The sequence below is a fragment of the Notamacropus eugenii genome, chromosome 2 (assembly GCF_028372415.1).
Source record: "Notamacropus eugenii isolate mMacEug1 chromosome 2, mMacEug1.pri_v2, whole genome shotgun sequence".
Lineage (NCBI taxonomy): Eukaryota > Metazoa > Chordata > Mammalia > Diprotodontia > Macropodidae > Notamacropus > Notamacropus eugenii.
The window spans coordinates 307,948,296-307,974,947 of record NC_092873.1 but is presented as its reverse complement, the minus strand read 5'-3'; the positions used below and the strand labels follow the sequence as shown (position 1 = coordinate 307,974,947).

The 26,652-nt window shown below is 45.7% G+C and overlaps 1 protein-coding gene across 5 annotated transcripts; it reads left to right on the top strand.

Annotated features, from left to right (window-relative positions):
* The first annotated feature begins 1,590 nt into the window (after positions 1-1,590).
* Positions 1,591-25,953, top strand: LIG3 (DNA ligase 3). 5 transcript variants are annotated; one of them, XM_072644932.1, is made up of 21 exons: positions 1,591-1,742; positions 6,158-6,714; positions 7,638-7,781; positions 13,601-13,798; positions 14,091-14,242; positions 14,411-14,577; positions 14,715-14,792; positions 15,056-15,224; positions 17,235-17,390; positions 18,386-18,517; positions 18,905-18,984; positions 19,618-19,705; positions 20,072-20,149; positions 20,550-20,673; positions 21,170-21,312; positions 21,775-21,849; positions 21,942-22,088; positions 22,952-23,159; positions 23,894-23,985; positions 24,408-24,460; positions 25,124-25,953. In XM_072644932.1, the coding sequence occupies exons 2-21, from the start codon at positions 6,162-6,164 to the stop codon at positions 25,413-25,415; spliced, it is 3,129 nt and encodes a 1,042-aa protein (XP_072501033.1). In that variant the 5' UTR covers positions 1,591-1,742; positions 6,158-6,161; the 3' UTR covers positions 25,416-25,953. The 5 variants fall into 5 exon arrangements, with proteins under 5 accessions (XP_072501033.1, XP_072501036.1, XP_072501035.1 ...); XM_072644935.1 differs by lacking the exon at positions 25,124-25,953 and adding an exon at positions 24,814-25,012; XM_072644934.1 differs by lacking the exon at positions 18,386-18,517.
* Positions 25,954-26,652: the final 699 nt, after the last annotated feature.

Sequence of the window (26,652 nt, the reverse complement as noted above, 5' to 3'; positions counted from 1 at the left end):
TCTCCTTTTCTCCAGATGAAAATGCCAAGCTACCTAGGGACCTACAGCATCTCTTATAAAGGTGCTCTAATCTTTATGAACCTGGATCAAGTCACTATCTCTTGGTCTCAGTTTCCTCATGTGTAAAACAAAAAAAGTTAGAACACCACTGTGCTTAGCACATAGGGAAGGGGACTACTGGACCTGTGTTTTCATCATCATATAGAGAGTTCTCAGTGTGGAGCCCAATCTACTAATACAGGCTGATACCTACTGAATGACTAATACTGTTACAGAGTTGACTAACGACTGAAAGAGGTTAAGTGACTTGCCCAGGATCATACAGCCAGTATGTATCAGAGATTGTAATTGAACCCAAGTCCGGTTCTGGGGAAAGACACAATGTCTCTCATTTAGTATATAATAGAAAATAAATACAAGCTGTCCCAAAAATTTTTGTGCAGTTTTAAGCTTTAGTAAAGATACTAATATAGCATATGAGTTAAGAGTGAGCAAACCTATTTAATAACTGGCTGGGGTAGAGAGGCATGCTCAACATTTTAAAATTTACTAGGTATTATTGACTGTTCTCTATTACTTTCTTAAGTCTCAACTGTCAGCAAAATAATAAACAAGCCCTGATTTGAAGGATTTGCTGATTTCCAAGAATAAATGCTCATCATACTAAAAATGAGATGGCTCCAGTACCCTCTGCCTGTCTCTGACCTTTTCTTGCCACTGGAAGGCTCCCAAGCCTCTTCCATTTTTCCCCAGTGTTGGAAGTGACAGACACCCCATCTCGGCCCCATTCTACAGATGGAGAACTTCAGGGTAGAAAGCATTAAGGGCTCCCTTAGGATGAAATTGATAGCAAACAAGCAGAGCTAAAACGTTTGTGAAATTCTATTACATTTATTTATCCTGCAAAATAGACTGTATTAACAGATAGCATTCCTAGGGGTCCAGTTACATGGAAATGATTCCTCCTTCATCCTCTCCCTGCATCCTTCCACTGCGTTGAGAAATAGGGTGAGATTTGATAGGAAGGGGAGGGGATTCTCCTAAGGGGGCGGGGCTTCCCTTGTAATTATTAGGAGGGACGGATGTCTGGGAGGAGTTAGGAGAGGGAACGTTAGGAGTGGGAAGCGTGAATCAGGTCAAGTCCAGGGACGTTTCTTAATTGCCTCTAGTGTGCCAAGCACTAGGCTAAACCCAGTATGCAGTCCCTGTCCTCAGATGGGGGGACAACGTGCCATGGAAGAAGACGTATGGAGGGCCAACTGAAGATAAACTCAGAGGAAAGGCACTAGCCTTAAGGGGCGCTGGGAACGGTTTCTTGCAGAAGATGGGATTTTATAGGGGATGCAAAAATAAAAGATATTGACAAAAAAAATCTGAAGTGTATCCGGGACTGCTGCTTCTTCCTACCTTGATCTTTGCAGCCCCAGACCAGACAGAGAAAAAGGAAGCGACCGGTTCCAGGTCGCTTTGCCGAGTGGGAGGGCAACCTTCAGTTACTATCCTGGGGGCGGGTCCTCGGCCTTGGGGGCGGGCCTTCGACCACGGAGACCGCCTCTCGCGCGTAGCACCGCCCCGCGTCCTCCTGCGCCTGCGCGATGTCGCCGTGTCCGAGGACCCGGATTTAAAGTGTTCATAGTCTTAACTACCTCTGGCGCGAGGCCGGTCTGCCGGCTATACCCCGGCTCGTAGGGAGCTCCCGAGCCGGGCCTGGTCGGGTCGGAACCGGGAGACAAATGAGACAGGTAAGGAGGAGGAAAGGGGAAGCCAGGTGGACTCTAGGAGGCCCTGGCCGCGCGTGGCCCGCAGCGAGTGAAGACAGGTTGACGTCCACTGGGAGGCCTTCGCCCTGGGAGACCCCCGACTTTCTGGCCCTATCCCCGAGCTGGGCCCCCTCATACACCTACCTCCATGTGGCACCCCTCCCCTCCCCCCGCAGGCTGCCCCGCCCGCAGACACCCAGGGTTAGCCCCTCCCCCCACGCGCTGTGTCCCCGTCCCCTCCCCCATCTCACCCCTGCACGCACGTAGGATTTGCCCCCCCATACACACAGCACCCCACCGCTGCCTCCTTCTGCCGTCACAAGGGGGTCCCACCTACACAGCCCCTGCGCACCCCGCCCCCCTCCAGCGCAGGCCTCTGGACCGGGCTTTTGGCACATTAGAAGCCGCTTTTTTGTCCTAGCCTTGGCTCTCTGAGCCCTCCTCAACCTCCCCAAGATGGCACGGCCCAGCGCCCGCCGCCCGGGGTGTCCGAGAAGGGCTAAGGTCGTTATCCTCCAGTCGTCTCGGGTGTCCCGCAGCACAGTATTGGAGGTGCTAGTCCCTGCTCTGTCCATCTGCCCTGTGTTTTCAGCTCTTCCTTCGTATGCCCCCTTCCCCCAAAAAACAGCGGCTCTAATCTTGGCCCTTGAACGCAAAAAAAAAAAAAAAGTTGCTGTTCTGTCTAGAAAGCATCAAAGGAAATCCTTCAGTAAAAAAGCCAGAAAGTTACCCGACTAGCTGTAACTAAAACTCTCGTAGACTTTGCAGACAGGTGGCAGAATTTAGGCTTTGGTGGTTTCATTTTAATTACCCTACAAAATGCCTAGCAGGGTCTGGACTGCTTACCAGATCACAGGGCTAAGGAATCAAAGCCAGACCGGTCATTAGGTTCCAGCAGCTTTTGTTTGGAATATCTGACAAGTATCTGAGACACTATCCACCTGAGGAGGCTTTCTGTGTGGTTTGAAGCCTACAGATATTGATATGGGGGGGGGGGGGGGGGGGTTAGGATCCTAGTCTTTTCTAGTCCATCTTTTGGATAGATGGAGTAGACTTTCAGAAAGTCTGTCCTGGTTTATACTATCACTCAGTTTCTGAAAAGTTGGTATAAATTGAACGAAAATATCTTCCAGTTGATTTGCTTTATGATTTCATGAAGATTTCTTCTGATTGATTTGCAGTTGGTAGTAGGTTCTGACACTTGCTGTAAATTCCTCTGGCTTCCCTTTACTACCCAGTACCAACAGCATTCTTATTTTACATTCAGGTAGTTGCTGAGGTTTAATCAAACCTTTAAATATACCAGAAAAACTGCAATTTAGGTTAATCCTTTCTAAATAATTGAGTGTTCTACTTAATAAAGCATTAATATGTGTATCACGAATCACTAATTTTTCAAGGATTAAATGAAGCAGTAGTGGTGAAGCGATAGACTTAACACCTAGAGCCCTAGGTTCTCATTTCAGCTCTGCCACTCACCTTTGCATTTTTAAGCGTGTTATAACCTCTGGATCTGTTTCCTCCTCTGCAAAATTAAGGGGTGGTTGTATGGATAGGGAAACTAGCTGATCTTGAAGGGCCTTTCCAGCTCTGGCATTCTTTGATCCTGGGGAATTGTCGCAATTTAACACTTAATTGTAGCTGCATAATTAACACTAGCACTGTATTGAAGATTGGTATAATCTCAGTTTTTAAAAAGACAGTTAAGGATCTTGCAGTGCCGAAGGGTCAGAATTATGGACCCTGGGTATCACCATATGAGTTTAGGTAAACTAGATTTTTCTATATTGGGTTTCTTTGAAAAGAGAACTGTCTGTATTAGCAATCAAAAACATGTATTAAACACCTACTGTGCTAGCTACTGGAGATATAAAGACTAAAATGTCACAGTCCATGCCCTTAGAAATCTTACATTTTAGCTTAAGTAGTCTACAGATACCTACTTAAGTATAAGCAAAGTAAGTAAAAGGTATTGGGTTGGAGGAGGTGGGTGCAGATGGAGACAGCAGCTGTGTGGAATCTGAAAAGTCATTAGCCCTTTAAGGGAAACTGAAAGGGACTACAGGTTCTAAGAGAAAAGAACAAGTTAGGCCAACAAGTATAGGACCTAGGCTAAGAGCTAGGGATACAAAGAAAGGCAAATACATAGGCCCTGCTAAGAGCAGGAGCTGTCCCAGTCCAGTGGGGGGAGATAACAGGAAAACAACTATCTACAAACAAGATGTATGCAGGTAAATGGGAGATGATCTCAGAAGGTATTAGCATGAAGGGGGACTGGAAAGGACCTATACCAAGGCTTGGGGACAGGAAATGGAGTGTGGTTTATGAGGACCAGTAAAAATGCCAGTTTGTACCATGGAGTATGTGGAGGGAGTGATGCTAAGACTTGAAAAAGTAGGTTTGGAGCAGGATGTGAAGGATTTTAGATGCCAAAAAGGACTTTGTATTAGATCCTAGACATATAGGAAACCTCTGGAGTTTGCAAAGGGAAGTGATGTGGTTGTACTTGGACTTTAGGAAAATCATTGGCGTATATGTGGAGCTATGATAAGTGATAAGCCCCAGAGTCAGAGATTTTGGAAAATTAATAATGAATTTATTAATTAGACTAACTAGTAAGGAAATTGATGGTTGGTGGTTTCTCTCAATAACCAGAGCCCCCAATGGAGATACTGAATGCCTTAAATATTTTTTGAAAGGCAAAGCCCCTGACAAGTGAAAATCAACCCTGAGGACATGGGCTAGAAGTCTTCAGCTTTTCCTGCTGAGAACATAGTTTAATCATGAAACTTGGCCACATTTAGCATTCTGGATAGGGGAGTTTTTCTCCAATCCAGACTACTACTCTAGTTGGTTTTTTCCTTAATGAGCTGGGTCACCCTAAATTCTAATGGAGCGGGGACACAAGGACAGGGGCTCATTTCCTTGGAGCAAAATCAGCTAGACTGGATTCTGAACAGAAATAAGGTCTCCTAGTTGTTTGGGGTCCCACCCAGGATTTAAGAGCATGAACCTTCATGGCTAGGACAATCTTATCAATCAGCCAGATACTTCAGAAATTGGTTTGTTGGGTTTTTTTTTTTATAAGGGTTCAGCCTTAAATGAGGAAATAAAAGGAGAAAATTCTGACTTACATTGGTTAATGTAATAGCAAAATAATCATTTCTCTCGGAGTATTTATTTGAGTGGAAAACTAGAATCCAAGAGACCAATTAGGCTAAATGACTGGCAGAATAGTTTTCCTTCAACAGAATGGGGAGGTTTGGAAGAGGGTGGGTCTTGGGGAAAAGATGAGTTCTAGTTTGGAATCATTGAGTTTGAAATGCCTACAGGACATCAATTCCAAATAATCATTTTTTTTTTTATGTAGGACTATTTCTCAGGAGAGAGGTTAGGGCTGGATAGCTATGGTTAGGAGTCACCTGCATAGAGATGTAAATTATATCCATGGGAGTTGATGAGGTCACTGAACATAGAGAGAAGAAAAAGGGGATCAAAACAGAGTTTTTATATTACTTCCATTAGGGGACTTTAATGTGGATGATGATCTAACAAAGGAGAAATCGTCATGTCTGTAGGAGAACCTCAAGGGTGTAGCATTAAAGAATCCTAAAAAGAAAAGACTGTCTAAGAGGAGAGGGTGATCAACAGTGCCAGAATTTGCAGAGTTCAGGAAGGATGAAGATTAAGAAAAGTGTCACATTTGGCAATTAGGAGTTGTTTGAATGAATAATTTCAGTTAAGTAATAATAAAGCCCTGAAATGGAGGCATTGATTGTAGACACCTTTCTAGGAGTTTGGCTGATAAAGAGAGGACTGATAGAGGACAATAATTAAGAAGGGATGGAAGAGTCCAGTGAAGGTTTTTTTAAAAATAGGAGCATCAGGAGAAGAACTGGCCAACAAAGAGAAATTGAAGATTAGAGACTAGAGGGAATGATTGTGAGGGCACTTATCAGACAGGAGGGGGTGGGCTCCCATCCTGGTGAGGATGACCACCTTCTCATCAAGGCTGGAGTAAAGAAGGAGATGATGGGAGATGAGATTAAGGGGTTGTGAGATGCAGCTACGGAAGAAGAGAGAGCTTGTACAGAATAGCCTCAGTGAAGAATGAAGTTGAGATCCTGTGAGAAGAGTTTAGGAACAGTCACTGAGGGCAATGGGACAGAAAATCCTTTGGAGGGGAGTTATCTTCCTGCAGCCAGAGTTCCTTGAGATTAGATAACATAAATTGGTAGTAGCTCTGGTAACCTGAAGGCCTGACTCCCTCTGGCTCCATTCTGTATTATTTGTGGAGGCGTGGATTATGTTTGGAGAAATGTTTGATTATTCAGCTCTGCTTCTAAAACTCTGTGCTGCTGCAAGTAAAGTCAACCTTTTTTCTGCCTGTTTTACAGCTCTATGCCGTTGGCTCTAGCTGTCCTCTTCCAGCAGACTTGCAGAGTTCTTGGCCAAAGGGAAGTACCACATTTGCTCCAAGAGTCATTAGGTTGGCAGTTAAATAACCCCTTCTCCATTGTGTCAGGAGCTGGTCACTTTCATGGGTCCTGGCTCCTTGTGAAGAAGAGGCCTTCTCTCTGGTTCAAGGGGGGCATCTCAGGACTATGTACTGCCCGCTTTTCCTTCCTGCCAGTGTCACAGGTGGGGTTCTGCACCAGTGCTTCTGAGATGGCTGAACAGAGATTCTGTGTGGACTATGCCAAGCGTAGCACAGCTGGCTGTAAGAAATGCAAAGAGAAGATCGTGAAAGGTGTGTGCCGAATAGGCAAAGTGGTACCCAACCCCTTCTCAGAATCTGGGGGTGATATGAAGGAATGGTACCATATCAAGTGCATGTTTGAGAAGCTGGAACGGGCCCGGGCTACCACCAAGAAGATCGAGGACCTGACAGAACTTGAAGGCTGGGAGGAACTGCAAGACCCAGAGAAGGATCAGATCAATGAGCACATTGCAGGTGGGCCTGCTGGCAGCACTGGACAGGGGGGTGAGGGCTTCACTTTCTTAAGTGAGGACAGTTCCAGTCGTTGGGGCAAGTGGCTGCTATAACAGCTTACAGTAAAATGGCCACCAAACCTGAATGTGTTCCTTAGGAAGAAGCAAGCCTTCCAGGATAGGTGATGCCCCTCCTCTTCTACATAAGGGTATCTGTCTAGATTGTGATTGATAGCTCTTAGCCTTTCCTTGTGACCTGGTTTGGTGTATTCAGCCACAGGGAATTCTGGATCTCTTTCTGCTACTTTAACTTACTGTTTATCATGAGGCAGTAAAGCGTAGTGGATAGAAAGTTGGCTTTGGAGTCCTGGGATAAAGTTGAGTCTCTGACCAGTACTCACTGTGCCACTGGACAAGTCATTTACCTTCTTAATGCCTCAGGCAATTCTCAGCTTGTATGAGACCTTTCAAGTTGCTGATTTGCATTGGTGGAGAGAATTACCTCACCTGGAGTTCACCCACCTCAGTAAAACCACTGTTTTGGGAGGGAAAAACTCTTACTGTATGACCGTCAGGTTACCAGCCTGCTCTCTGCCAGCAGTTTGTCCACTTAAAACACAGAGATGTTCTTCTGTGTCAGGGATTCCTAAGGAGCCAGTCTTGATTTGCCTACAGTCTTAAAATCAGTATTGGAGTGAGGAATGCTGGAGACCTAGTTGTTGATGGGGGAACACCAGTAGAACTGCCAACTGAATTTCTGTCTCTATAGAGAATTCCTAAAAGATGGAAGAAGCTGTATGTGGTGCTGGCAGTTTTCTTGGAATTTGAATATCAATTTGAATATCTTGAAGTTTGAATATCAACTTGACCTATTGGTGATTGCCCTCTTTGCGTATACCAATCTTTGTCCCTTCCCCTGATGGCTTTCCTGTTTGTGCCTTGTAGCACTCTCCTCAAAGGCAGCAAGCACACCCACGAAGAAAGCCACAGTCCAGGCCAAGCTGACACCCACTGGCCAGGTGATTTCTCCACACAAAGGAGCCTTCTCAGTCACTAATACCAATCCTCGGAAATTCTCTGGCTTCACAGGTAAGATAATGGCCTTAGGGATTCAAGCTGGATATTTCCTTCTTATGTCATGCTGTTATTTGGAGTTTGGACTTTGAAAGACAGTGTGCTCAGTGCTCCATGAATAACTTGGCCCCTCTCCAGCAGAGGTGGACTAGGCTGATCTCCACCCTTGCAGACAACAGAAAGCTTTTGGTGCTTCAGCTGTGGCATGGAATGAGGCCCTTGTGATAGTCTTCCTGTCAGTCCTTTTGCCTATAAATTTGTAACTTGTTGAATCATTCAGACTTAAGGAAGTTGTTAAATTCCTTGCTATGGCTTGCACATAACTTCAAAATGATTTTGTTGTGCGGCAGTTTTATTCTAATAAGTGTATTACTAATGCAAGGACTTAAAAAATTTCCAATGGACTACTAAGGCAAAATGCCTTCCACATCTAGAAAAAGAACTATGGAATTGGATCACAGATAGAAGCAGACCATTTTCTTTTGTATTGTGTTTTGTTTTGTTTTGTTATATGGTTTCTCCTATTCATTTTAATTCTTTTTTTTTTATTTTTTTTTTTTTATTTTTTAATGTTTAACAATCACTGCCATACAATTGAGATTTTATCCCCCCCACACCTACCCCCCGCTACCCCCCTCCCTCCCCACGACTGCATACAATTCTGTATAGGTTCTACATATACTTTCCTGTTGAGTATATTTTCACTATAGTCATGCTATGTAGTCAGACTAAAATAAATGAAAGAAATCATATAACAAATCAAAACATGATACACAAAAACATACACATACACAAACATGATCTGCTACATTTTGCGAATGACTTCCATATTTCTTTCTCTGAGTGTGGAAGGCATTTTGCCTTGAGAACCACCTTTGGGATTTTTTTTTTTTTTAAGAAGTTCTTGCGTTATTACGAAATTCCAAGTCTACCAGAAAAAACTCTCGCACACTGTGGTCGTTGCTGTGCACAAAGTTCTCCTGGTTCTGCTCCTTTCACTCAGCATCAGGTCATATAAGTCCTTCCAGGCCTCTCTGAAGTCTTCTTGTTCATCATTTCTTATGGCACAATAGTACTCCATTACATTCATATACCATAATTTATTCAGCCATTCCCCAATTGATGGACATCCCCTTGACTTCCAGTTTTTGGCAACTACAAAGAGTGCTGCTATAAATATTTTTGTACATGTGGGACCCTTTCCCATTTTTATGATCTCTTGGGGATACAGTCCTAGTAGTGATATTGCTGGATCAAAGGGTATGCACATTTTTGTAGCCCTTTGGGCATAGTTCCAAATTGCTCTCCAGAATGGTTGGATGAGCTCGCAGCTCCACCAACAATGAATTAGTGCATTTTAATTCTTATATGCAACATGTGTTTAATAGAAATGTACGTGTAGAACCTATATAAGATTGTACTCCATCTCAGGGAGGGAATGTGGGGAGAGGGAGAAGTAGGGGGAGGGAGGGGAAAAAAAATCTAAAGATATATGGAAGTGATTGTCAAACAATGAAAACAAATAAAGTAATTTAATTTAAAAAATAATAAATGTATTGCTAGAAATCATATTCCTCACCTCTCGGACCTGGAGACCCCTGAAAGTTGACTGCATTACACCACCTGCATTACACACTCTCTTCCTACTTCTGCTTTTTCTTGCCTTACGACTTTTTGATTTATATTTGTTTTTAAATTACTTTCTCTTTATTATTTTTATTTATTTATATTCGTTTTTTAAAAATTTTGAATTCCATATTCTCCTTTTCCTTTAAGCCTCCCTCCCTGCCTATCAAGAATGCAAGCTCTTAATATATCAGTTATACTTGTGATGTCATGAAAAACATTTCCATATTAGCTATGTGGGAGGAAAGCAATAAAAATAAATTAAGTGAAAACAGTATGCTTCTGTCTGCACTAAGTTCATCAGCCCTTTCTATGAAGGAAGGTAGCGTTTTTCATCAAGGGTCCTTTGGAATTGTTACTGATCATTGTCTTGATCATGGTAGTCAGGTTTTCCACAGTCTATCATCCTTACAATAATGCTGTTACCATGTACAGTGTTTTCCAAGTTTTGCCACTTCACTTTGCATCAGTTCAAATAAGTATTCTCAGGTTTTTCTGAAACCTCTTCTCATCGTTTCTTATAGTACTATTCCCTCACAGTCATGCCACAACTTGTTCAGCCATTCCCCAGTTGTTGGGCATCCCCCTCAATTTCCAGTTCTTCGCCACCACAAAAAGAGCTGCTATAAATATTTTTGCACATATGGGTCCTTTTCCTTTTTCTTTGATCTCTTTGCAATTCAGATCTTAGTGGTGTTGTTGGGTCAAAGGTGTGCATAGTTTTATAGCCCTTTGGGCATAGTACCAAATTATTTTCTAGACTGGTTGGACCAGTTCACAACTCTACCAATAGTGCATTAGCGTCTCTTATTTTTCCACATTTCCTCTAACATTTATCCTTTTCCTTTTCTGTCATTAGTCAATCTGATAGGTGTGAGGTGGTATCTCAGAGTTGTTTTAATTTGGTTTCTCTGTTAGTGATTTAGATCATTTTTTAATATGGCTATTAATAGCTTTGCTTTCTTCAGCTGAAAACAGCCTTTGACCACTTATCAATTGGGGAATGGCTCTTATTTTTATAAGTTTGGCTCAGTTCACTGTATATTTGAGATAGGTTTTATCAGAAATTTGCTATAAATTTCTCCCCAGTTTCCTGTTTTCCTTCTAATTTTGCCTGCATTAGTTTTGTTTGTGCAAAAACTTTTTAATTTCGTGTAATTAAAATTATCCATTTTACTTCCCATGATCCTCTTTATTTCTTTTGACATAAGCTCTTCCCTTGTCCATAGATCTGGTAAGTTAATTCCCATGATCCCCTAATATTACCCTTTATATCTAAATAATGTGCCCATTTTTATCTTATCTTGGTATATAGTGTGAGATGTTTGTTGGTCTATGCCTTGATTCTGCCAGGTTGCTTTTCAATTTTCCCAGCAATTTTTGTCTAATAGTGAGTTCTTACCCCAAAAGCTGGGATCTTGGGGTTTATCAAATACTAGATTACTATGGTCATTTATAGTAGAATATTATGGTCAATTATATCATTGACCAAGTACCAGATTGTTTTGATGATTACCACTTTGTAATATAGTTTGGAATCTACTACTCCTAGGCCATGTGAGCGCTTTTTGTAAGAACTTGAATAGTTGAGGATGCAAAGGAGAGCTGAAGGATGATTGTTATTTGTTGGTAAGACAAAAATTATAAATTTGTTTTCTGCCCTTTTCTTACCTACATCGTAAACAGCATGTAATCAGAGAAGTTTGGGTTAAAGTATGTTACAGGGACTAGGGAAAGTCTATATGATATAGTGAAAAGAGTCCAAGATTAGAGTTAGAAGACCTAAATTCAAAGCCCAGCTCTGCTCTTTACTCTCTATGTGGCTTTATATAATCATTAGACCTCTCTGGGCCTCCTCATCTGTAAAATAAGAGGGCCAGGCTAGATGTTTTCTAAAATCGTTTCTGGATTTAAATTCTGTGACCACTACAACTTCAAGAAATAGCCTGTTTCAGACAAAAGCTAGCTTTGTAATGGGGTTTTTATCTGTGTTTCATTGAAGGACGGGCCATGTTAGAATCTCAGAGGAGAGGGGATGGTGCTGATGGAAGACCAGTCATGCCAAGAAGCAGGATGAGAGAAACTTAGTGTTTATATTTATGAGGTCCCATTCACCCTAAAACATAGCTGAGCATCAGCCTGAAGGTTTGTTCCTCAGATTCCCTGTCCCCTTTAGGGATGCTCTTTAAAACATTTGCCTTGTGTATTGCAGATAAGGATGGATTAAGAATTTGTAAAAAATTAGACTAGAGGACAGCTTGCATCAGCAGCAGATTTGCTAATGATAGTGCTGTCAGCATACAAAATTAAATTTGCTTTGCAAATGGAAGTGAGCAGGGAAAAAAGAAAAACACTTAATAATTTGATTTGGAAATTCAAGTATCTGGCAGAAAATCCTGTTTATTAATCATCCTTTATCCATTATGAAAGCATAGTTAGTTGGGGAAGGATGGAAACTGCGGAAGTTGCAGCTGTTTTTCAGATCAGTCTGACTCTTCTGTTCTGAGTTCCCACAGCATAAAGTTGGACCTTTCTTCTGTAAGAGATTGTAGGATGTATACCAGCCATCCTGTTTGAGTTTCTTTCCTCTCTAAAGGTCAGGTCATCATGTGTCTGTCTATCTTTAAAGTAAATGGAGCACTTTGCACACTCTCATTAGTTCATTTTACCCTAAATCACTTCCTGACTTAACTATTTTTATTAGGTGGCACCACTTTTCACCCCGCACAGTTTCTCATCTTTTCAGCCTTAATTTTCTCTTGACTTTTAACCTGATTCCCCTACCCCCATTTCCATTTAGTTTTTAAGTCTTGTTTATTCTACCTCCTCCAGCTGTCTCCTTAGTTATACTCACACTGTCAGCACCCTTGCCACTTCCCACCTGTCACAGGGGTCTCCTAATGGCTCTTCCTTTTCCAACCCTTTCTTCACAACGATGTCATATCACCATTCTGTGACCACAACAAGAAGCTCCTTGAGGGCAAGTTATCTCCTTTTTGGGTTTGTGTCCCCAGTGCTTGGCACCCCACCAGGCATCTAATAGGCGCTTAATAAATGCTTGCTCTTTGATTGCTTGGACTTTGACTCATCCTTCTTCTCCCACCACCAGTCCCATCCTGGTATCTCCAGCTCTTCTGGACTTTCCTTCCATCCCCACTGCCCCTCCGCTGAAATAGTCACTCTTCTCTCCATTTGATAATTACAGTTGCCTTGACAGTATTTGTATAGCACAGTACTTTAAAGGACCAGCCTTTAATCAATCTGCAGTATTTATTAAATGCCTCCTTGTATGCCCTTAGGCACTGTGGATACAGATACAGAGCTTACACTTCTAATGGAGACATCATAAGGATACAGATGGGTACACTTAGAATAAACACAAGGAGAAAGAAAGCAGTTGAATATGAGGTAGTTTGGTGGGAGGTGGGCACTAGCTGTTGGTAGGACAAAAAGCTTCATAGAGAAGACGGTGCTGGAAGAAGAGAGATTCTGGGAAGTATTGGCCTCCCAGGCATGGGAACAGCTTTCCTAGCTTTACTCTGTTCCCATTCCAAGTCATCCTCCATTCCACTGCTAACCAGACTATTCATGGCGCATTCATTCACGCTGCTCCATTGCTCAGAAACCTTCTCCATCTCCCTCTTACCTGCCAACAAAAGGCCCTTGTATTCAAAGCTCCCTGTCATTAATGCTGCTCTACCTGTCCAGCATCCATAGGAATAGAAACCCTGCCACTTGTCACCCCCTCCCCATTCTTTTCCACTGTCCTTGCTTTACTGACATTACCTTTAACTAGAATACTGTTTCTTCTACCTTCTCTCCTTTGCCCATTCCCCCATTCCCTTCAGCTTACTGAAATCTTACTTTTTAAAAGATCCTTCCAGTGCTACATTCTATGCAGCCTTCCCTAATCCCTCCCCAGCCAGGAATAATGTATCCCCATCTTAGGTCTCTCATAACACTTTCTTTTTTAAACCTCTCTTAATGCCCTCAGGTCTGATTTTGTAGTCAGAGTTGTCTGTGTTTTATATCCCCTGGTAGGTGATGAGCTTCATGAAGGACAGGATGATGCCATATTTAATTTTTTACATCTTACCTAGAACATAGAAGGAATTCTTGAATGTTCCTGGGCACTCTGGGTGAGCCTTGGTGAGGGAAAGGCAGTAATCTTTTCTTCTTGCTTCTCTTTCTTGACATTTCCCCAACAGCTAAGCCAGGAACCTCTGAGGGCCCCCTCTCAGACCTTCCGCCCAAGCCCACCCTGTCTGCTGGGAAGTGTGACCCAAAGCACAAGGACTGCTTGTTGCGGGAGTTTCGGAAGCTATGTGCTATGGTGGCTGACAAGCCCAGCTACAATGTGAAGACCCAGATCATCCATGACTTCCTGCAGAAAGGATCAGGCGGCGGTGAGACCTGACCCACTTTATAGCCCAGCTACCTTGCCTTCTGTCTGAAGAGTTCACTGGTCATCTCTCCTCTGTCCTTGCAAGCAGGAAAATCTTCTCCCATTGTGGTGGTGGCTGAAGAAACCCAAGGAACTGACATGTGACTTGCTCAAAATTCCAAAGCATATGATACCCAGTCTATCCTAGAATCTTCCTAGATCTATTCCCTAACCCTTGGGGTCTCCTTTTTTTCTTTTTCTTTTTTGAAGTCAGTTCCATTTCTCATGAGGAATTCGTCTTTTCCTATCTCCAGATGGTTTCCATGGCGATGTGTACCTGACAGTGAAGCTACTCCTGCCAGGTGTCATTAAAAGTGTTTACAACCTGAATGACAAACAGATTGTGAAGCTTTTCAGTCGGATTTTTAACTGCAGTCAGGACGACATGATCCGGGACTTAGAGCAGGTCAGTATATAGGGAGAGGGACGCACAGTTACCGTATGTTAATTTGGGGACAGGGTGACATCCTGGAAGCTTTTTACTTGGAGAATTTGGGGTGATGGCTGCAGATTTCTGCCATGTTTTGGCCTTGTCAGTGAACTCTGGTGGTGGTATTTTGGTTTCTGGAGACAGGGAGACGTGTCAGAGACAGTGCGTGTGTTCTTCGAGCAGAGCCGATCTTTCCCCCCAGCAGCCAAGAGTCTCCTCACTATACAAGAAGTAGATGAGTTCCTTCTTCGGTTGTCCAAACTCACAAAAGAGGATGACCAGCAAAGTGTGCTACAGAACATTGCCTCCAGGTGAGGAACCAGCCCCAGGGTGGTGGCCTGTCATCCAGAGGATGAACCAGGAGTGCTGATGACACGAGGGAATTCTGCCTTTTGAAACTTGGCATTGCACAGAGGGAAATATAAGTTTTCCTCTTTCTTTCCCTTAGGTGTACTGCCAACGATCTGAAGTGTATCATCAGACTCATCAAGCATGACCTCAAGATGAATTCTGGTGCCAAGCACGTGTAAGTATTAGGTTCTCTTCCTGTTTGGCACTGGAAAGGCAGCAGCATGGAGTGGGCTTGGGCCACCCTGCTCCGCCCTTGGACAAGTCACATTTATCCAGGGCTACCTCCTCTGGTACCTTCCATTGTGAACTCCAGGCTCTCTCTGTAGTGCTGTGGGAGTGATCCACAGTTGCCTGGGGTGGTCTTGTTACTCCAGGATGCCGGTTCTCATTACTGGAAGTAACTGCTTTGGGAATCTTTGTCTCCCTTTCTTTGGGCAGGTTGGATGCCCTGGACCCTAATGCCTATGAAGCTTTCAAGGCCTCAAGGAACCTCCAGGATGTGGTGGAGCGTGTCCTGGCGAACCAGCAGGAGTCTAAGAAGGCACCAGGCATGAAGCGGACACTCAGCGTCCAGGCAGCTCTCATGACCCCTGTGCAGCCCATGCTGGTGAGGAAAGACCCTGCCCTACCCCCTGGTTTTGTCTCCAAGACACTTAGAGCAGTTTAAGGGTCTTTCACCTTACATCCATGGAGACTAGGAGAGACGGTGAGAGGGGGATGGGAGTAACATGGAACAATGGGAAGTATTTGACAGTTGAGGGAGACCAAAAAGGTGGCTGAGCCTTGGAGATGGGACCAGGAGACTTGGAGGTTGATCCTTGCTCTACACTGATAATATATGTGACCATGGACAAATCCCTCCTCTCTCTTAAAGGGCTTCCTGTTACTCCTCTCTGAAATGAGGACTTGGACTGAATACTGGGGGAGGTCTCTTCCAAGCCTAATTCTCTAGGATACTCTCAAGCACCAGGTCCAGAAGAGGGATGGACTTGAGGGGCCCTGGACGATTATTTGTAGCACCAGGGTTCCTGCTTTGCTTGGAGTATTCGTAGACCAGAGACAGCTCTGTGACCCCAACACCAGACTGTCTAAGCTTCCCTTTTCTTTCAGGGAGTTTGACATGAGGTATCTTGGTTCCACAGAGCTTATTTGCAGCATCTGCTCATTTCATGGGAAATGAGATTTATCTTTCTGGCCTCATGCTTTTCCCATCACATTAATTCACTACCAGGAAGTCTTGCAGACTTAGCAGAACCCTAAGCACATGCTGTAAAGGCTCTCAGGCACTGCACTTGCAAGTCATCGCTATCTGACTTTCCTGAATAGCTAAAGAGGCTTCCCTGGCCTTGGTAGAAATTTAGGGTTATTTTGTTTTTCCCCTTTCTGCAATTGGACTTCTTCATGGCCCAGGTTCTTATGTTTGAGGTAGGGAATACGTGCCTACATAAGGAGAGAGAAAGGAATGCTGCATCTGGGAGGCCGAGAGGCTTTTTACATAGTGGTCTTGTTCATTCCCCAGTTTTCACATGGAAACAGTGCTCCCTACCTCCCAGAAGTGTGGGAGACTGAGTTGACCTGTGGCATGCAGAATTGGGATCATGGGGCTAGTATCTAAAATGTCCCCGGTTCTAATGTAGTGGCATCTGTGGTTTCCCTTCAGAAATTTCAGCCATTCTGGGACTTTGCATTCCCAAGGACCTAGTCAGCTTTCTGCCTCTGGAGTAACCAAGTGGTGGGTCAGTTAGACACAAGTGTTACCACAGATACACTCATGAATCTAGAATCAGCTGTTCTGACCCCCTTGTTTTAGAAATGAGTACAGCTGAAGGTCACCCAGAGGAGCCAGCTCCTTGGAGTCCCAAGCGATTTCTTTTCCAGTACACTATTGGCCTACAGACAGAGTGACTTGTATGGTGGCAGTCTGTGGAGCAGAGCTGCTCACTAGCATGCATACATCACATGGCAGGCCAATGGCCATAACAGTGACTGAAGCCTGCAAGATGTTTAAAGTACTTTTTTAGTACATTCTGATATATTAAAAATGGTTCAGTGACATTCACTGTGACTTTAAGTATATCTTGGATCGTAGTTCCTGAAAACTGAGGGGAAACCAATATCTGAGTTAATAAAGTGGAGCTCCATTGCCTCCTTGTGGCCTAAAGGTGACCCTGAGTTTATGGAGGTCATGTCAGAGGATGCCCTGCCGAGCTGGAGGGATGGTCTCTGTCACTTGAAGGACTAACCTCAGTTCATGTAGTGGCGCTTACCATGCTCGGTAGGTTAGCCACCTGGGGAGGGGTGTTTTGTGGGGGGGGAAGGGGGGAAGGTTGCCACAGCAAATATATTGAGATACAGAGGGGCTTGTAATCTCTATTAGTGACTGAAAGTGGCCACACAGAGAGGGGTCATTGGTCTTCTGAAATATTAGATTAATCAAAACAACTCTCCTTGAGCATGTCAGGTGCTAGGAGTTTACTGTGTAAGGTGCTCCTCCACCCTCAGCCCTCCAGGATGTCCTTCGCCCACACTCAGGGGAATCCACAGGCTACCGAGTGAAGAGCCGTGGAGAGGCCCCGGGCCTTCTCTGGTGAGTGTGTCTTCTTCCTCCTCCCCCCAGGCCGAGGCCTGCAGATCCGTGGAATACGCAATAAAGAAGTATCCCAACGGAATGTTCTCTGAAATCAAGTATGACGGGGAGCGGGTGCAGGTGCACAAGAAGGGGGATCAGTTCAGCTACTTCAGCCGGAGCCTCAAGCCTGTCCTGCCTCACAAAGTAAGCACCCCTGGGCCATGGCTTTGTGCAGCCTTGTCACTGCTCATGTGCACAGTGCGATTCAAGTGCCAGAGGGGAACCAAGGGCTCTTCCTGGCAGGAAGGTTAGATAAGATTGTTTGATGTGACCCAAACCACACAAATACAGAACTCTTCATTGTGAGCCTGGTGTGAAATGGGTACCTCTTGGGATCCAGAATGGAGGAGGAGGAACCCAGCACCTCCAGAGGAAGGCACTTATTTGTATCTTCCCCTCAGAGTGTTTATTCATCCCTCCGCTGTCTGATGCCCTCACTTCTTCATGTAATGAAGGGAGTGTTCACATGCTTGCTGGCTCTTCCATGGTATCAGCACAGGGGTTCCTCGAAGGCCTGTAGCACATAGGTTCTTTCTGGATATTGTCCATGGGACTGATTAAAAGCACCTTGGCCAGGGTAGGCCAGCACTACTAGGCGCCTGCATCTGGGGGATTCTTGATATCCATGCCCTGCTTCAACAGGAAGGCTCCGTCTGGGTCCACCTGTCATGGGTGTAGCTCTGCTTGTGCAGAGGCTACCTTCAGTCCTTTTTCTTATCCCATCTGGCCATCTTCAGCTCCTTTCTTATTTCACACGTATATGATCTCTTTTTCTTCCCTGCTCATGTGCATGATTATACATGTACATGGGCCCACAGCCTTTGGAGTATCTTCCCTCTCTCTCCCTTTCCCTGGGTACTCAATGATGCTTATTATGACTTTTATCTGGAGACTAAACATAGACCACCAGCTCAAGAATTAGACATTACAATACTGAATGCACATATCTAAAATCAGACATTTTAAATGTCTGATTATGGTAAAGTATAAATAAACCTTGCCTTCCATTACTAATTTTTTTCTTCCTCTTCATGTGAATTTCTCCTTCCCATAAACCCTCCATTTCTGAGGGAGGCTGCCTGTGGCCGGCTCATCCTATCCTTGCAGCCCCCTGAGCTAAGCTACCTCTCTGCCTCCAGGTGGCCCATTTTAAGGACTACATCCCCCAAGCATTCCCAGGGGGCCAGAGCATGATCCTAGATGCTGAGGTCCTTCTGATTGACACCAGAACAAGCAAACCTTTGCCATTTGGGACTCTGGGTGTGCATAAGGTACAATGTGGGAGAGTTGTCAGACTGATGTGTGTGGGTATGTGTGCACTTGCACAAGTGTATTCTATTGGCTTAAATTTGGGGGTGAAGTATCTTTGTTTTGAGTGGAGTTTCATTTTTGTTGATAAAATGGCTTTGAAGTCATCTCTCAGTTCATAAATAGTGATCTCTTTTAGCCTTTCTCTGAAAAAAGGAAGCAAATGTTGGGAGTCAAGAATTTTTTCAGCATCAGCCCAGTAGGACACGTGTGACTGGGATTAGTGCTGACCTTTGGCAGTGGCACCTCATAACAGCTCCTAGCTCACAGATAATGGTTACCCATGTTCATAATGGGCTGGCTGGCTAGAGAGCCTGTCAGCCTTATGTTATGCTGAATTCCCTTTTCAGAAAGCTGCTTTCCAGGATGCCAATGTGTGCTTATTTGTGTTTGACTGCATCTACTTCAATGACGTCAGTCTGATGGACAGGTAGGCATGATTGAGAGGAATTCTGAAACCCAGGGGTCCAGCTTTAGTTTTGAAGCCAAAGGGGAGGGACTGGACTTTGAGAACCTATAGTCCGTGGTAGGAACCTAGAACCCAAAGAGAGGCATGTATGCCTGCCCCATAACCAAACTCCCTGAGCATGAAGAAGAGCCAGATTTCACCTCCTTGGGTATTGGATGAAACTTGACTCTCAAAAGCCAACCCAACTCAAAGAGTTTTCAGCTCGCTTTCTCTGCTGCAGAGAATTGAGCACAGTATAATGTAGGTTTTTTGGTAATCCTGTCATTGAGGGCTTGAAGATGGCAGTTCATTGGAGTAGTACAGGGAGCTGAGCACAAACATAGTGCTCTCCATTTAGGAGTTCATGGCACATATCACATGTATGTTAGGTAGTCTTAGAAGAGGCAACAAAATGTGGTAGAAGGGTCATTGGCTTTGAAAAACTGGGTTCAAGTCCTGGTTCTCAAACTCCTCACTTGGTCACCTTATGCATCAGTTTCCCTTATCTATAAAATGAGATTGTGATAACACTTACACTGCTTAAGTCATGGTTGGGAGGAACAGGGTTTGTAACCTTCAGTGGTATCTGACCCCTCTCTCTTCTGCCTCCTACAGGCCATTGTGTGAACGGCGAAAGTTTCTCCATGACAACATGGTTGAAATCCCCAACCGGATCCTCTTCTCTGAAATGAAGCGTGTCTCAGTGAGTGAAACCTTGCACAGAATAGAGCTGGCTCTGAAATATGTAATTGACTTGATAGACAGTGTGGCAGTTTCTTCTGAATGACCCGTGAGGTGGTAATTGTTTTATCCTTTTCTGTTTTGGTTTCTGATCCATTGGTTTATATTTTCTTCTTTAAGAAGGGAGATGGCCCTAAGGTATGACCTGTGACCTCCAAACTCCCTATAGGCATCTGGTTAGGTTGAATGCCAGAAAAATAGGAGAGCTGGGGGAAGGGGGACAAAGGGAACTTTTTAATCTAGCATTCTCATGTCAGGAAGCAGAAACTCCTCACCATTCTCTGCCTACAAACTGATGCAACACAAATATTCCTGTTCTGTCCCCTAGAAAGCATCAGACTTGGCTGATATGATCAACCGTGTCATCCGGGAAGGGTTGGAAGGCTTGGTGCTAAAAGATGTGAAGGTGAGGTGCTGCTTTCTGCCAGAGAGATTCCTGGTTCCTTCATGTGCCTGTGAGCCCCGCCCCCATCCCTCCTGCCTGGGGGTGGCATGTGGAAGCAAGTTCCTAGGAACTGTATATCTCTTAAGCTTTCCAAGTCCAGGTTTCCTGTCTATAAAATGGAAGGTAATGCCCCATAGGGTTGTTAAGCATTAGATAGGCTTATATATCAGCACATTTTGTTAACTATAAAGTGTTACAGAAATGAGCTGGAATTGTAAGTAGTGGAACCTCTGGGGTAGCTTTTATATATGTGATACCAGCCCATCATGGCACCCAGTAGATCTTCATCGGGCATCTCTGGAGACTCTTCTTTGCCTGGTATGTTGACCACAGCATTTTGAATTCCCCTGGTCTTCCTCAGGGCACCTATGAGCCAGGTAAACGGCACTGGCTGAAAGTGAAGAAGGACTATCTGAATGAGGGAGCCATGGCAGACACAGCAGATCTGGTGGTCCTTGGTGCCTTCTATGGGCAAGGGAACAAAGGTTAGTCTGAGCATAATGGGGAAGTAGCAGGTGCCTAGGGCACACCAAAAGCCCTTGGGGCACAGCGGTGTACTTGACTGGAATGAAGGTATTTTCTGGCCTGACAGAACTACTTGTTGCAACCTGCAGGACCCTGGTGTTGGATGCCTGGGCCACATCTGTCGTCTTATAAACAGAACTACCTCTTACATGGATAGCTCTGAGAGCCGCAGCCTCGTTAGAGGAAAGAAAGTTAGGAGAATTACTTGTGTCTCCTTGGTAATCCTTCCCTAAGAAGGATTGCCCCTGCACTTTTCAAAGTCAACACCCAGTCCTACTGGAAAAGAACTTCATTTCTTAACTTGGAAAGAAAATCTGGGCCTAGGGAAGAGAGAGGGGAGTTATACCTAAGGACTCAGAGTAAACTGAACTGTCTGAGTGGAAGTCCTTGGTTAAAAGGCTTTCTGTTGATTTCTTAGCACAATCTCCCTCTGCTCCCATCCTTCTTTTCTCATAGGTGGCATGATGTCCATCTTCCTGATGGGCTGCTATGACCCCAGCAGCCAGAAGTGGTGCACGGTCACCAAGTGTTCCGGGGGCCACGATGATGCCACCCTTGCTCGCCTGCAGAACGAGCTAGACATGGTGAAGATCAGCAAGGTAGGGAGACGACCGTGGTCTGGAGCAGCATTAGACCAGGCTGCTGACTGGCCTTCTAGGAAGGAATGATTAAAACAACAATGAGGGCCAGAAAGCTTACTGCTCAGTCCCACTCTGATGGGAAACTATTGTTTGACCAATAGGAGAGGTTCCATCTGCCCTAGCCCAGCTCCGATGTTAGCTTCTGCTTCCTATCAATGCTTTATAAGAGAGTACCTTACCAGACTGGGAGAGATCCAAGCAGGTCAGAGAAGGGAAGGGGAGGTGTGAATCTCACCCTGTGAATTAAACACCTTGAACTTCAGTCTTTGCCTTTTCACCTCCTCTGTGGATCCTGGCCCATATATAAATCAACTCCACTTACTCCACTACCTCCTTATTCAAATTTATTGCCACGTAAAATGTTAAACCACAGTGAGGATGAGCTCCTAGTAATTGGCATCTTTCATCTTGACTTCCAAGGATCCCAGTAAGATTCCCAGCTGGCTGAAGATCAACAAGAACTACTACCCTGATTTCATTGTCCCAGATCCAAAGGTACCACTACTCCCGCCGCTGCCTTTCCCCCTTCAGCGTGGCCCATGGTGGAAGACTATTTTTTCCCATGCTAATTCCCTCCATCTTTGCAGAAAGCTCCTGTTTGGGAAATCACAGGGGCAGAATTCTCCAAGGCTGAGGCCCATACGGCCGATGGCATCTCTATCCGTTTTCCCCGCTGCACCCGAATTCGTGATGATAAAGATTGGAAGTCTGCCACCAATCTACCACAACTTAAGGTACTTGGGCTACTTGGTGCCCCTGTTGTATTGGGTGTGCTTAAAATGGAATGGACAGGGCCAGACTGCAGCCTAGTCCCATAAGATGCACTCTTGGCTACTTTGCTTGGTCTCTTTATGTGTGAGGGAGAGGGGAGCACGAGCATGGAGCCTGCCCTTTGTTTCTCGAATCCCAGGCATTCTTTTTGTGTCTCTCTGGGGACAACTTCCCGTTTTTTAAGGCATATGAAGTTTAAGATCCTTGTAAGAGAATCCCAGAGCTGTAAGGGACCTGAGGCAACTAGGAACAATGGCCTAGGGAGACAAGCAGCTGCTGAAGGCCTCAGGCAGGGGGGCTACTCCCTAACATCTGAAGGGAATTAGTGCCCAGAGCCACACCAGGAGCATCGACCGAAGGGAACATGGGGAGATTCTGCCAGCAGGATGTGAGCTTTCCAGACCTGGCCTGAGTCATTGCTGACCACACTGTCGTAAAGGGAGGGGGTTCTTGCTCACTCATAGGTTGGGTTAGATTAGCTGTGAGCTCCTTTGATCCCAACATAACCTCCTACACAACCAGCTCACTTTGTAGATGAGGCCACTGAGGCAAAGACCAGAGAAGCAGCAGAAAGGTAGAGGAGGGAGGGGAGCCCAGCTCTTCTAGTGCTAGTTCAGCGGATACCCCAGTATCTGCACTCCATCCTCTTGGACAGGACATTGCTCCTTGGAGTGATCTCAGCCCTTTCTAAGTTGGGGGAAAAGCCAGAGTCCTCTCCCTTTAGGGAGGCACTCCCTAACGAGGAGGTACCAGGAAGGCTGGCTCCCACACGATGTGTCCTTGGCATGATGGGCTGTTACACCTCAGGGTTGTCCTCTCTTCTCAGGAGCTGTATCAGCTGTCCAAGGAAAAGGCTGACTTCACCGTAGTGGCTGCAGATGAGGGGAGTTCTGTGACCAGTGGCAGCAGTGGAGAGAATGAGGGCAGCTCGGGCCCTTCCACCCCCCGAAGAGCCTCCAAGGCATCCCCCAGTAAGACCCCTGCCCAAGCCAAAAAGACAGAAAGAAAGATGAATGGTCCCCCGAGTAAAGCAGGTAAGATGACTGCGGGGGGTGAGGACTAAGCACTAATAATTATAGTAATAATACCTAGCATTTATATGGCAAAACACTTTACAAATATCTCATTTTATCCTCACAAGCCAGGAAGGTAGGAGATGTTATCATTCCCATTTTACAGAGAAGGAAACTGGCTGACTGAGGTTAAGAGACATGCCTGGAGGGATCCTCCTGGCTCCAGGCCTTTCCCTAGGGGAGCTCAGAGATCAGCATAGGTACTAGATGACAATAGGACACCATCTCTCGGCATCCTTATTTTTGTTTCTAGCAGCTTCCCACAACTTCTGGGGCTTGAGTAGGTATAGGCTGAATGTGTGATCCTGGGAGAAGCTGAGTGACACTCCAAGTCCCTTCCTCAGCACACATTTGAGTGAAAGATTCTGTTAGCTGACAGCTAAGAGCCAGATTGTGTGTGCCTCTGAAAGAGCAGCATGAGGCCTTCGAGCTTCTTGGGAGGGGAGGGGGAGGTGCCTTCTGTGTGTGAGAGCCCAGGTTCTTAACCTTAAACTAGGCTCTGAAATTTTGTTAAAAAATACTTTGATAACTATTTTGGTATGATTGGTTTATTTTATGCACTGTTTTTCCATGATTCTGAGAAGGACTATAGGCCTCACTGGCCTGCCCAAGGGGAAGAAGCCCACATGAGAACTGTGGGACTCCTCCTGGCCTCAGCCAGCTTGTTTGTGACCCCTCCTGTCTCTTCCTTACAGGCCACAAATCAACCATGACACCTTCCCCTGGGAAAGTGGAAAAGAAGGGGGAAAAGAGGAAGGCACCTGAGGAAGACACAGGCCACAAGAAGGTGATGAGCAGAACTGTGGCAAGGGCAGGGGGTCAGTGGGCAGGGAGCCACAGTCCTTGTGCTTTGCCTTCCTGGGTCATGTGCCCCTAGGCATCACTTACACACAGACACACCCACACACACAGACACACACACACACACACACAGACACACACACACACACAGACACACACACACAGACACAGACACACACACACAGACACACACACACACACAGACACACACACACACACACACACAGACACACACACACACAGACACACACACACACACACACACACACACACACACACACACACACACACACACACACACACGGGAAGGATGTTCAGCTCCCCAAAGGCCAGGCCTCCTGGCCTCAGCATGGGTGTGCATTGGGACAGGGCCATCCCAGAACTCAGGATGCTCTTGTTGCTTTGCAGAGGAGACTGCTTGGAGAGCAAAAAGGAAGGCGAAGTGTCCATGCAGGCAGGAGGTAGAGCAGCCAGGCGAGGAGCCGACAGGCTCAGCAGCCATGAAACAGTTGTGATTGACATTAAAGGGCTAAAGTACAGCTGGGGAGAGGCCTGTGACTCTGTTTGGGGTTGCCGGCTAAGCAAGGCTAGAGTGGGAGCCTCCCCCTACCCCAGCCCTTCTCCCTGCCCCCTCCTCAGGAGCCCCCTCTATCCCCCTGGTGCACCCTGAGGCCTAGGGAAGGCTGGGAGAGCTGTCTGGGGCTGCCTAATGAAGACAGTGAGGCAGGGAAGAGCGAGGGGAGTCTGGGCAGAGCTACACTCTCACTGCACTTTCTGGGCAACAGCCAAGTGTCACCCTTCTCTCCCCCTTCAGGATTGTTGCATCTTCACTTCTCGGGGTCCCCTGTCGTTTCCTTCTGCTGCAATTTGTAGTGTTCCTTTAATCAGGGAAGACTTAAGGTTATTTCCCTTAATGGTGGAGGAGCCTCCTCTCCTTCCACTCCCTGACCCTGCAGGAGAGTAGCTGTTCTCTGGGACTGTGAGTGTTGCTAGAGGGCTGTGCCCCAGCCTCCTGCTGCCCCTGGTGAGGCCCATCTCTTGGGGGATGCTGACTAGCAAGGGTCTTTTCCCCACATCCTCATTAATGCCTTTTCTTTTACTGCCTTGGACTGTTGTACTTGCAGATGCTGCTGGACATCTTCACAGGTGTGCGGCTTTATCTGCCGCCCTCCACACAGGATTTCAGCCAGCTCCGCCGCTACTTCGTGGCATTTAATGGGGATCTGGTCCAAGAGTTTGACACAGCCTCAGCTACACATGTGGTGGGCAGTGGGGACAAGAACCCTGAGGCACAGAAGGTTTCCCCTGAATGGATCTGGGCATGTATCCGAAAAAGGAGATTGGTGGCACCATGCTAGGGCCTGTGTGTTCAACTCTTCTCCCACCACGTCCACCCCTGCGGGGCAGCTGCCCTGAGGACAGAAGGGCTGTCCTGGTCATTCCTGTGCTGCTCAAGCCTGTTTCCAAAGCCCACTCACTGTGGACCCCTGTCCCACCTGCTCTAGAGCCACAGGAAGTGGTTTAGCAGATAATGAATGAGGAGGAAGGAGTGAAATCCACTTCTCACTTGTCTGCAGACCTTCCCCATCTGGGTGCTGGTTTTGTCTTTTCTTTTTCTTCTTGTTTTTGTCTGAAAAGCCTGGGTATTTTTATAAATACAATCTTGAGAGTGGCTTCAACCTTCTGCCTGGTTCCTGTTCTGGTGCTCTTAGACAGGAAGAAGAGGAGAGAAAACGGAGGAGGGGCCAAGGCAGAACTCTACCCAGAGGAGGAGTGATGGCTTCTGCTCCTTCTCAGCATTTCCCACTAAGTATTTTTAAAAGCTATTTAAAAAAGACTGTCCTGCAAAATACTTTTTTAAAAAAGGAAAATGCAGGCGTATATAGCCTGGCCCACTCTTTGTCGGGTGGCATCAGTTTTAAAAGACTAGCAGAATAAACTCCTATGAAAAATCTCTTGTGTTCTTTAACACTCTGTTGGGGAGGGCCTGTGGCCTGATTTGTCTCGCTGGCACCATTTGTTGCATCTTATGGTAGGAACCACTCCAAAGCCTCTCCCAGCCCAAACACTTAACAGAAACCAAACAGGGCAGCCCCTCCATTGTGTTGCCTCCTTTTCTTTTTAAAGGTGCTTTGTAAGGCTTATCTGCCCTCCTTGGTCTGTGTCAGAATGGGAGGCAGGGCTTGACATCCTCTGAATCTTTCCCTAGCAGGCCAGCTCAGCAAGTGTTCAGAAGAGTCTGGCTGTTCCATGCTGCTGTATCACAAGGGAATGACAGTAGTCTAAGACTGAGACCCCAGTGGCAAGCAGTTTTCCTGCCCATCTCCCTCTTCTCCCCCTCTCTGAGGAGAAAGTGAGACATCTTCTTCTTCTAAAGAATAAGAGCCAGGCCAAACTTTCCCATGAAGTTGGACCATTCTCTTCCATTCTATGCCCCAGAATACCATAGGATTAATTGAGCTGGAAGACAACTTAAGGGTCATCTAAGTGCAATCATTCCATTTTATGGAGGTTTATCCCAAGAAGTTATGCCCTACCCATGGTAATAAAAGTTATGAATGGCAAGAGTTTGGATTTAGCCCTCTTCCTCTAGGCCAGCCTGAAGCAGGAGATCTTCCAAAAGCCTGAGGTAGATGCAGGTGTCTATGCCCTA